Source organism: Dermochelys coriacea, chromosome 4 (assembly GCF_009764565.3).
Source record: "Dermochelys coriacea isolate rDerCor1 chromosome 4, rDerCor1.pri.v4, whole genome shotgun sequence".
NCBI classification, from domain to species: domain Eukaryota; kingdom Metazoa; phylum Chordata; order Testudines; family Dermochelyidae; genus Dermochelys; species Dermochelys coriacea.
In genome coordinates, this window is record NC_050071.1 from 87129300 (window position 1) to 87141978 (window position 12679).

The following is a 12679-nucleotide window of genomic DNA, read 5'->3' on the forward strand; positions in this document are numbered from 1 at the left end:
AGGAACCTATTCTTGCAACAAAGCCCGTTGCCAACTGTGTCCACATATCTATTCAGGGGACACCATCGTAGGGCCTAATCCCATCAGCCACACTATCAGAGGCTTGTTCACCTGCGCATCTACCAATGTGATAGATGCCATCATGTGCAAGCAATGCCCCCCTGCCATATACCTTGGTCAAACTGGACAGTCTCTACATAAAAGAATAAATGGACACAAATCAGACGTCAAGAATTATAACATTCAAAAACCAGTTGGAGAACACTTCAGTCTCTCTGGTCACTCGATTATAGACCGAAAAGTTGCAATACTTCAACAAATAAACTTCAAAAACAAACTTCAACGAGAGACTGCTGAATTGGAATTACTTTGCAAACTGGATACAATTAACTTAGGCTTGAATAGAGACTGGGAGTGGATGGGTCATTACACAAAGTAAAACTATTTCCCCATGTTTATTTCCCCCCCACCCCCACCGTTCCTGAGAAGTTCTTGTCAACGGCTGGAAATGGCCCACCTTGATTATCACTACTAAAGGTTCGTCTCCCCCCCGCCTGCTCTCCTGCTGGTAATAGCTCACCTTAAGTGATCTCTCTGGTTACAGTGTGTATGGTAACACCCATTGTTTCATGTTCTCTATGTATATAAATCTTCCCACTGTATTTTCCACTGAATGCATTCAATGAAGTGAGCTGTAGCTCACAAAAGCTTATGCTCAAACAAATTTCTTAGTTTCTAAGGTGCCTTTTCTTTTGGCAGGTCTGTGACTCATACCCTACTGAAGTATACGTACCAAAATCTACAACTGCACACATCATTGTGGGGAGCTCTAAATTCCGGAGCAGAAGACGTTTCCCAGCCCTTTCCTACTACTGTAAGGATAACAATGTAAGTGTGGAGCTGTGTTTTGGGGTGAGAGGGTGTGTGACCACCTGCCCTGTAACCCTGATGCCTTAAATGCTCTGCTGCTGTAGCTCACAGCCTGGACACCAACAGTCACCCAATAAGCATATAATTCCCTGACCCTGCTGATGGTTGCTAATCTGCAAATTATCTCTTCCTGCTGCAACCTCTAAACAAATGAATAGCCCACTGAATTTGGCCACACCTGGTTTGAGGTATTGGACTCTTTCCATTGTATGAACAAACTCATTTATCAGCTCCTCCTGACATGCCTGGTTTAAGCACCTTTTAGTCACAGACTTTAAAGCATAATATTAGTGAGCATCCATAATTTCACATACAGCATTGTTACATATATTTTACAATGATACTATTGACCAGAATTTTGGTTTTCAAATGGTATTTCACAAAGCATATTTTGTACAAAAATCATTGCAGTAATATGTAGGGTGTGAATACAGGGGTGCCTACAGACACAACATCATTAATATTCAGCTACATTTAATTAATAATATTGCTCTACTCTTCCTGTTAATTGTACATATAATGGAGCTATTTTGTTCATTTCCTAGTGATCTGTTTTGTAAATAACTTTGCGTAGTAAATTATTAATGCACATTAAACAAATGGGGGATTTTATTTATTTTAATGCAGGCCTCAATCTGCAGGAGCAGCCAGCCCTTGTCTGGCTTCAGTGCTCGGTGCCTTGAGGATGAACAGATGCTACAGGCCATCAGAAAGGCAAATCCTGGAAGCAATTTCATATATGTTGTTGACACTCGGCCTAAAGTAAGTATGTTATAATGCTGGCACATATTTAACAATACCAGGTATGTGTTGCAAAATCAGAGAAAATACAAAAGTACAAAGTATGGTGGCCACTGGGGACTAGATTCTAATCTCAGTTGCTTCCAGGTAAATCCACAGTAATGCTGCTCTGTAAAGTTACTTTGGACTTACCTTTTGAGTCTGAACTCCAGGTTATAAATCTTTGAAATATCACAGTTCACACATGCTTTGTAGAGAGTTGCTAGGGTTTAACTGCTCAAATCTCCAAGATTCTATCTGCACTGAGCATGCTCCATTCCCTCACAGCTCCTAGTGCTGACCAGACTCTGCATGTACCATCCCCACAGAGCAACTGAGCCTCCTCTATCCCCTCACAACTCCTACCTGTGACTGGACTGAGTATATGCCATTCCAACAGAGTGACTGAACATGCTCCAGCCCAGAGCTAAGGGCTCAGAAAGACTTCCTCAGTAATGGCTGCTCACAGCTGCTCCAGGCCAAGGTGGGGCCAGGCATGGGTACTGAGAGCAGTGAGCCTGTCTCTCCTGGGCTTTCAATGGTGGCACCCAGGCAGTCTGAAAGAGGAAAAGATCTGATTCAAATTCAAAGTGGACAAAAGCTGAGTCGAGGGCATTGCAGAGGAAGGCTGAGGGAATATATTGGCACAAGGAGCCTGGGAGGCAGAGACTGATACTGGCTGGGCAAGGAGACTGGGACCTGGGTGGGGTAGGGAGGCTGGCACTGGGAGCCAAGGGAAGCGGAAGGTTGGGACTGGTTGAGCAAAGAATCCATTTCAGAGTAGCAGCTGTGTTAGTCTGTATTCGCAAAAAGAAAAGGAGTACTTGTGGCACCTTAGAGACTAACAAATTTATTTGAGCATAAGCTTTCGTGAGCTACAGCTCACTTCATCGGATGCATTCGGTGGAAAATACAGTGGGGAGATTGATATACACACACAGAGAACATGAAACAATGGGTTTTATCATACACACTGTAAGGAGAGCGATCACTTAAGATGAGCCATCACCAGCAGGAGGGGCGGGGGAAGGAGGAAAATCTTTCATGGTGACAAATGGTGATTGGAAGCTTGCAATGCCAGACTGCTACCAGTCAATGGGGAATCATTTTTTGTTTGGAAAATCTACAGTGGGACCATTGCCATATAAGCGTGTAGAGCCATTAATCAGATCCTGTTACACACCGCTAGGACTACAGGCAATTGCAGGACATAGTGGCTGGATCTGCAGCAATGGGATTTCCCAACTCTGGTGAGGCGATAAACATCATGCACATGAATATTTTGGCAACAGCCTACTTGTCACCATGAAAGGTTTTCCTCCTCCTCCCTCCCCCTGCTGGTGATGGCTCATCTTAAGCGATCACTCTCCTTACAGTGTGTATGATAAAACCCATTGTTTCATGTTCTCTGTGTGTGTATATAAATCTCCCCACTGCATTTTCCACCGAATGCATCCGATGAAGTGAGCTGTAGCTCGCGAAAGCTTATGCTCAAATAAATTTGTTAGTCTCTAAGGTGCCACAAGTACTCCTTTTCTTTTTTCAAAGAATCCATTGGGAACCATGGTAGGGAGATGGGAGTTGGAAGCTGTTGGGAGAAATAGGAGGGTTGGGATGATTTTTTACAAGGTTGTTTCTTATTGCTGAGAGGCTACATCACTTTGTGTTCGGGTGAACACTCATGTCTAATTCAAAAGGAGAGAGAGAGAGAGAGAGAGATTTGAATTCAACAAATTATTTATATCCTCCTAGCAAGGCATGATGAGGACTGTCCTGAAAGAACACTGTCCAGATACAACTTCTTTTACATTGTTCACTGACCCTAAAAGATGAGCAGATGGGCATTTAGTGCACTTGGTAGAAAATAGTCTGCCTACTTTATATAAATAAATGTTACCCTTCTGTCCATCGGAGTTGGCAGCAAAAAGGGCCGGGTTCAGTATCTAGGGGTTCCATTCCAATAACACAATGCAAAACCAGCTCGAGCCCCCACCCAGTGACCTGGGATAAATATACCACCCCCGCTGGGTGCCTCTAAGAGGCAATACTTCCCCTCTCGCAAGCACAGAGTCTGAGTGTAGCAAAAGCCTTTTAATAACAGAGAGAAACAATGTGGCATTACGTTGAGGAAACACCACCAACAGGATCCATAACTCAACCCATAAGCAAAGAGAAAAACCCCACCCCAAGCAAATTGGGTCATGTCCTTTCCCTTCGGCTCTTCAGTCCAGCAATCCAAGTCACCCAAAGTCCCACAAGTCCAACAACCCAAAAGTCTCTGTCCCTGATCAATGCAGCCCCAGAGTCCGAAAGTTTATCTGCAGAGTTTTACCTCCCAACCTGGGTGGAAATGGGGGGGGATAAGGGGCACCTTACGTGGTCCAAAGCCGACTGCCCCACCTCTCCATGGGGGCTCCACTCTGCTCCACCAGCCATCCCATGAACTGCTGTGCTCTGCCAGCCGCTCTGCTCCACCAGTCGTCTCGTGAGCCACTCCAGCCGTCCCGCAAACTGCTCCATTCTGCCTGCCGCTCCGCTCCGCCAGCTGTCCTGTGAGCTGCTCCAGCAAACTGCTCCGCTAGCCATCCCGTGAGCCACTCGGCGAACTGCTCTGCAATATCTTCAGGTCCCCCTCGCTACTTAACACAATGCTCAGTGATTTCAGCTCTTAGTAATTTTAGCTCTTTAGTGATTTCAGCTTATAGTAGGAGAGCCTCAGTGCTGGTGCACCATTGGCCCAAAGTAAATTCAGTTCAGCAGCCTGTAACTAGACTCCTAGTGGAATCAAGACTAGCTCTGATATTCCAGAGGAGAGAAGGTACAATTGACATATAAGGCCTCTCTTCATTCACTGGGTGTTGCAACCCATGACCCTTGCCTAGCGAGTGGTGTTTAGTTGATGGTGAGTCCCTCCATCATAACAAAAGGCCAAGTACAGTTCCACTGTCCTTGATTCACATAATCAGGGTAATAACAGTTTATTCTTCCTGCCCCAATAACAGAGAAACTGTGGCTCCTACAGCAGCCAAAGTGACCATCTAGGCGGGGTGGGTGTGCCTATGCAAATGAGGCTAACCTGGTGGCTGAACTTTGTCCCCAAATGTGAAATAGTTATGGGTGAGGACAAAATCACAAAGTTCAGCCACCAGGTTAGCCGTGACATTATTGGGGATACTATTCCTGACGGCTTGTAGTCTATCTTTGTGTGGAATGTTGGTGTAGAGGGCTTCTGCATCCATAGTGGCTAGGATGGTATTTTTAGGAAGATCACTGATGGATTTTAATTTCCTCAGGAAGTCAGTGGTGTCTCGAAGACAAATTAAAGAGAAAACACATCATAAAAATATTGGCGTACTGTGGGGCCATGTGGGTACCCATCGCAGTGCTGCTGATTTGAAGGTATACCTTGTCCCCAAATGTGAAACAGTTATGGGTGAGGACAGAATCACAATGTATACCTTCAAATCAGCAGCACTGCGATGGGTACCCCGCATGGCCCCACAGTATGCCAACATTTTTATGGCTGACTTAGAGCAACGCTTCCTCAGCTCTCGTCCCCTAATGCCCCTACTCTCCTTGCGCTACATTGATGATATCTTCATCATCTGGACCTATGGAAAAGAAGCCCTTGAGGAATTCCACCACGATTTCAACCATTTCCATCCCACCATCAACCTCAGCCTGGACCAGTCCACACAAGAGATCCACTTCCTGGACACTACGGTGCTAATAAGTGATGGTCACATAAACACCACCCTATATTGGAAACCTACTGACCGCTATTCCTACATACATGCCTCTAGCTTTCATCCAGACCACACCACACGATCCACTGTCTACAGCCACGCTCTACGATATAACCACATTTGCTCCAACCCCTCAGACAGAGACAAACACCTACAAGATCTCTATCATGCATTCTTACAACTGCAATACCGACCTGCTAAAGTGAAGAAACAGATTGACCGAGCCAGAAGAGTACCCAGAAGTCACCTACTACAGGACAGGCCCAACAAAGAAAATAACGCCAATAGCCATCACCTTCAGCCCCCAACTAAAACCTCTCCAACGCTTCATCAAGGATCTACAACCTATCCTGAATACGACCCATCACTCTCACAGATTTTGGGAGACAGGCCAGTCCTGGCTTACAAACAGCCCCCCAACCTGAAGCAAATACTCACCAGCAACCACACACCACACAACAGAACCACTAACCCAAGTTAGACTTGAAATCAGACGAAGGTTTTTAACCATCAGAGGAGTGAAGTTTTGGAATAGCCTTCCAAGGGAAGCAGTGGGGGCAAAAGATCTATCTGGTTTTAAGATTCTACTCGATAAGTTTATGGAGGAGATGGTATGATGGGATAATGGGATTTTGGTAAGTAATTGATCTTTAAATATTCAGGGTAAATAGGCCAAATCCCCTGAGATGGGATATTAGATGGATGGGATCTGAGTTACTATAGAAAATTCTTTCCTGGGTATCTGGCTGGTGAATCTTGCCTATATGCTCAGGGTTTAGCTGATTGCCATATTTGGGGTCGGGAATGAATTTTCCTCCAGGGCAGATTGGAGAGTCCCTGGAGGTTTTTCGCCTTCCTCTGTAGCATGGGGCATGGTTGACTTGAGGGAGGCTTCTCTGCTCCTTGAAGTCTTTGAACCATGATTTAAGGACTTCAATAGCTCAGACATGGGTGAGGTTTTTCATAGGAGTGGGTGGGTGAGATTCTGTGGCCTGCGCTGTGCAGGAGGTCCGACTAGATGATCAGAATGGTCCCTTCTGACCTTAGTATCTATGAATCTAACCCAGGAACCTATCCTTCAAACAAAGCCCGTTGCCAACTCTGTCCACATATCTATTCAGGGGCCACCATCGTAGGGCCTAATCACATCAGCCATAGTATCAGAGGCTCGTTCACCTGCACATCTACCAATGTGATATATGCCATCATGTGCCAGCAATGCCCCTCTGCCATGTACATTGGTCAAACTGGACAGTCTCTATGTAAAAGAATAAATGGACACAAATCAGACGTCAAGAATTATAACATTCCAACACCTGTCGGAGAACACTTCAATCTCTCCGGTCACTCGATTACAGACCTGAGAGTGGCTATCCTTCAACAAAAAATCTTCAAAAACAGACTCCAATGAGAGACTGCTGAAATGGAATTAATTTGCAAACTGGATGCAGTTAACTTAGGCTTGAATAGAGACTGGGAGTGGATGGGTCATTACACAAAGTAAAACTATTTCCCCATATTTATTCCCCTCCCACCCCCCATTGTTTCTCAGATATTCTTGTCAACTGCTGGAAATGGCCCACCTTGATTATCACTACAAAAGTTCCCCCCCCCACCCGCTCTCCTGCTGGTAATAGCTCACCTTAAGTGATCTCTCTGGTTACAGTGTGTATGGTAACACCCATTGTTTCATGTTCTCTATGTATATAAATCTCCCCACTGTATTTTCCACTGAAAGCATCCGATAAAGTGAGCTGTAGCTCATGAAAGCTTATGCTCAAATAAATTTGCTAGTCTTTAAGGTGCCACAAGAACTCCTTTTTTTTTGTCTACTTACGAGTGATTGAATAAAAGCCTTTAAGGCAGTGGTGGGCAACCTGTGGCCCGTCAGGGTAATCCGCTGGTGGGCCGCGAGACAGTTTGTTTACATTGACCAGCCACAGGCACGGCTGCCCGCAACTCCCAGTAGCCATGGTTCGCTGTTCCCAGACAATGGGAGCTGTGGGAAGTGGCGGCCAGCATGTCCCTGTGGTCCACGCTGTTTCCTGCAGCTCCCATTGTCTGGGAATGGCGAACCGCGGCCACTGGGAGCTGCGGCCACTGGGAGCTGCGGGTCACTGTGCCTGCAGATGGTCAGTGTAAACAAACTGTCTTGCGGCCTGCCAGCAGATTACCCTGATGGGCCGCAGGTTGCCCACCACTGCTTTAAGAGTTGAAGCACCCTTCTAAAAAGGTAAAGCTACTAGAATACACAAGTGAGATGAGAATATTCAGTTACAAGCTTTGATTTTTTTTAAATAACAGCTTAATTAATCCCTTTTTCTTTTCTTCACTGCAATAGACTGAGAGTTGTCTTTTGAGCATGACCTGTTTCCTGCTCTCACCCAGTCTTCTTTTTTTTTTTTAACCTTTGCAGCTCAATGCAATGGCAAACAGAGCAGCAGGGAAAGGATATGAGAATGAAGACAATTACTCCAACATCAAGTTTCAGTTCATTGGTATTGAGAACATCCATGTCATGAGGAGCAGTCTGCAAAAAATGCTAGAAGGTAAAACTTTTCTTGGTATCGATATACAGAGAGGTGGCCTAATTCTTCTGTCATGCAGGTGTAAATCCAGAGTAATTTTCTTTGAAGTCAGTTGTATTTCACTTGTAAAACAGTTAAGAGAGGAGAATCAGGTTTTGATTTATTGTACGGTATTGATATTGTACAGTGTATATCTCCCTGTTTGCTAAAACACTTGTGCCAAATATCATCATCCAGAGAAGAATGTTCTCTTGATTACAACAGTGTTTTACTTTAAGTGATATTTCACCAATATTATTTTTCTTAAACTTTAAACTTGGCTGTTTAAAAAAAATCAACAGTTTGAATTAATGGGGGAGAAGTGGAATGCCGTGGGTACAGACTGGAGCCAGGAGGTAGATAAGAGTGTGTTGGCAGTATCTGGGGGAAGCATGGGAAAGAGTTTTGCGACAGCGTCTGCAGGGGAGGGTGGGTGCGGAGGTGCTCGGTTTGAAGAGCTAGTATTTCCTAGAGTGTGGCTGCTTGGCGTTCCACAACCTTTGAGAGCCGCTCCGTGGCTTCATTCTGGTGCACCGCATTCTCCTTTCAGTCCCTCTTCTCACTGTCCTGCCTCTCCTTCAATTCCTGTTTCTTGGTGGCGGAGTGCATCATAACATCACGCAGAAAGTTCTCCTTAGTTCTTCTTGGCCGCTTTCTAATTCTTTCAGCTGCCAATAACAAAGAGGGAGGCTGGGCTCCCAAGGTAATCTCTGTGAAGTTTTTAAATGCAACATTTTACAGAAGCAGTGTTGTTTGCAACACAGAGAACACTGATTCAGTGATTTAAAACACAGTCATGATGGCACAGTGGCACGGAAAAGTTACCGTTAATGGGGCAAGAAACAAAGCAGCTCTGCCAAAGAACCTGTGGCAGCGGATTGCTCAGTATCTCCATGAGAGTTTCCTGGAGATCTCTGAGGGTGATTCCCGTGAAGTGAGAGAGTCAATCAACAGCCTGTTCCACCACTCAGACTAGGCATGTGGTGGGAGACAAGCCTGCTTTCTGCAACCCTCCTGCCCCCAACAACTCACTTCAGCAATTCCCAAAATCAAATCCACTTACCAGGGGCTTCCTCTCCTGTTTGCGCTTCTCCAAGATCGAACAACTGTGATTGGTTAGCCTCCTCCAGGGTAGAAAACAGCTCCTGGCTGCATGCATCTCTGGCCTCTGAGTCATCCCCTGCCTCTGGGTCCCCCTCCACATCCTCATCCAAGATTTCCTCCTCCTGGCTCAGTCCACTTTTGACTGGCCCGCAAACCACCTAAGTATCCACAGTGGCCTTTGCAGTGGAAGTGGGGTTGCTGCCAAATGTTGCGTCTAGCTCTTTGTAGAGCCGGCAGCCCGTGGATGCAGCACCGGAGCGGCAGTTTGCCTCCCATGCCTTGTGGTAGGCGTTCCACAGCTCCTTCACACTGCAGTGTGTCCTGGTCATGTGCCCTTTCAGTCATGCATCATGAAATCTGCCCGTAGGTATCATAATTCCTCCTGCTGGAGCGCAGCTGGGACTGCACAGCCTCCTCTCCCCAAATGCTGATGAGGTCCAGCAGCTTGGCATTGCTCCAAGTGGGGGATCGCTTAGTGCGTGGAGCAGGCATGGCCACCTGGACACGTCACCAAGCAAACAGGAAGGGGACTTTCAGAATTCCAAAGGAATTTATGGGGTGGGATGACAGTTGGTCACCTGAGGGCAGGGCAGTAGAGTTCAAACGGATGACACAGAGGCGAGAACAGGCATTGTGGGACACCTCCTGGAGGCCAATCGCAGTGCTGTAATTGACCAGGGTGTCTACACTGGCACCGCGGCGCTGTAGTCCCGGCGCAGAAAGCTGTACGCCTCTCATTGGAGTGTTTTTTTTACAGGACTGCAACTGCGCAGTTTCTGCACACTAAGGGGCTTGGCAGTGTGTGCACCTCGGGAGTTACACCGCAGAAAGTTTCTTTACTGTGCAGAAACTTCCAGGTGTAGACAGGGCCTAAGATATTAAACTCTAGAATTAACTATTGCAGTAGCATATGTGTTGTGTGAATTACAGACTGCACCTGAATCTTCAGCTAATCAGTTAGCTAAAACCTCTAGAGTAGGTTTTGCCGCAATATTGCTTTAATATCATATTGAAATGACAGAAGCATGAATCATGGTAGTGAGATCTGCATCTGAAAGAAAATCACAGCCTCCTGGCCAGATGCAAAGGTAAGAAAAACTCCCTAGGCTGTCCACTTTTAATGGGGAGTGCAGTCACAATTGCTCGCCTTTGTATGGTGCAGCATAGATCCCTGTTGCATACCAGTCTCAGTTTGTAGACTGATACAGAGTGGTGGGGAGGCCATGGCACCCCCCCACACCACCACCACCACCACCACCACCACCCAGTTTGGACACAGTACATCTCAGGGGAGTTTGGAGGGACTGTAGCCTTTCCTGGCCTGTTAAACATGCTGTCTGATTCGGGGGAGAGTCTCCTTGCACACGTCTCCCCAATTATGCATCCATGTAACTCGGCCCTAAATGTTGTTGCTAGTTAATTCAATATCTGCAAGGCAATTTATTTTCATACAATACATCAGCTTCTCTATGGGGTATTATTATTAAGTTCCTTGATCTAAGAGTCTTAGGATTAGGGCGCAGAGGATTTCCAGTTAATGATAATGTATTGTTTGGCTAGAAGTAATGCCAAGTGAAGAAACCTGTCCTTGTATTTGTTCAGCGCAAGTCCATCAAAGATAATGTAGTAAAAAAATACCAAGCTGCATGGGATACTAATGTGCTTTGGCTCTAAAATGATGCAAAAGTTCATCAGATGGGACCATGCCCAAAACCCCTATCAAGCAACATCATTTATTTATTATGTATCAATGGTCTTAATATATCACACAGTTTGGGAACTAAGCATCTCAGCATCTATATTAAAGAAGACAGTGTGTTGAAGCAGTCTTTTTTTCTTATAATGTCCCATCTATAAACCTGGAAAGATTGATAAAAATTAGAAGTTTGAGAGGCCCAGGCCATGATTACAGGTACCAAAATATTTAAGCACATCACCATTATATTGAATCTCTGAAACCCACCATTATATTGAATCTTTTACTGAGTGTTATGGCTTTCAGCTCATGAGGACAGGTTAAGTCTGTTTTAAGAGTCAGGAAATCAATTTTAAAACAGTTGAAGATGTTTTATAATATACAAACATATACTCTGGAGCCTTTCTCTTCTCCCAGTTACAGTAACATGCCATCATCTGCTTCTCTCGTTGGCCTTACCTAAACTGTTCACAGAATTTAACTGTAATACTGGATTACACACTTAATGACTAAGGGAAAATCCTACCCCTCTGTTCACCCATAGGAGAACCCAAACAGTGGATGAACTGCACACCCATTGCATGGGGAAGCCAGCTTGCAAAGGGGCTGAGTACTGCAGTGGCTCTTTGTGCTGGAACATAGTAGTGATATATGTGCAGTAGAGAGAAATACCTGGAACTCTGGAACAATGATTACAGCCCCTTTTCGTCTTCATTCTGTGGAGGAGCACATCTGTTGTGCCACCCCACGCCCAAATTATCCTTCCTCAGTTTTTCTCCATTTTGCTTTACCCTCCCCCACTCCCCAACAGGATTTAGCTCTAAATTTAAGGACAATAAACTTTCACTGAATTGTTGTCCAGATGAATACAAAAGTAATGTTTAATGTACTGAATTATATTAACGAAGCGCCAAATTCTGGCCAGTGCTCCACATATGCACCTCAGAAGATCCACAGCCAACATTGGGAGTGCTGGGCAGAAGTTGGCTGACTGTATCCTGCCTCCTGTGAAAAGCTGCAGAGAGATTGCTCCTCATATGTCTGGAAGGACATAACAGGGCATGGCCAAAGGGTCAGGCAGTGTAGTCCACACCCTCATGTGTGTACACATTTGTGGTCACTGTGACCAGGCAATAGCCCCTATGCACAACCCTGTGCCAAATCATTCCTGTGCTAAGCAGGAAAGAATGCACAAGGGAGCTGTTTGTAGGGCTGGTCTCAGCCAAGTAGGGGAACCAGATATCCCAATTTTATAGGGACAGTCCCGATATTCAGGGCTTTTTCTTATATAGGTGCCTATTAGCTCCAGCCCTGGTCCCAATTTTTCACACTTGCTATCTGGTCACCCTACAGCCAAGATTCAGGGGCCCATTAACATTGATTTGGTAGCATATTTGTATTCCTCACTGGGTGAGTTTAGTTTCCAGGTGGCAACCAGAATTTGATCCGTTATGATCTTTACATTTAAATGATGCACAACATGCTCTTTGTCTGTATTTGAACAACAAAAATAGTGAATAGGGACTTCTCTTCTATTAATATTCAGAACATCAGTTGCTTAGATAGGAACAAAACCTACGGTCTTTGGACTTCATTGAGAGTTCTGCTTGGGTAAGCACTGCAGGGTTTGGCCCACAGACTTTAACCCAGTGGTCTCCAACCTTTTTACACCCAAAATCTCTTTTTGAATTTAAGGGTAACCCAGAATCTACCCTGCCCCTTCCCCGAGGCCATGCCCCTTCCCCAAAGCCCCGCCCCACTCACTCCATCCCCCCATCTCTCTGTTGTTTGCTCTCCCCCACCCTCACTCACTTTCACTGGGCTGCAGTAGGGGGGTTGGGGGGGAGGCGGTGCAG

The 12679-nt window shown here is 45.6% G+C and overlaps 1 protein-coding gene across 2 annotated transcripts in view; it reads left to right on the forward strand.

The window, feature by feature from the left end:
• Positions 1–12679, forward strand: part of MTMR7 (myotubularin related protein 7) — a 78726-nt gene that overhangs the window by 43798 nt on the left and 22249 nt on the right. For both annotated transcript variants that reach the window (XM_038400822.2, XM_038400823.2), the window contains exons 5-7: positions 760–888; positions 1558–1692; positions 7873–8005. In XM_038400822.2, the coding sequence (XP_038256750.1) occupies positions 760–888; positions 1558–1692; positions 7873–8005 (397 nt within the window). The remainder of the gene's footprint in view (positions 1–759; positions 889–1557; positions 1693–7872; positions 8006–12679) is intronic.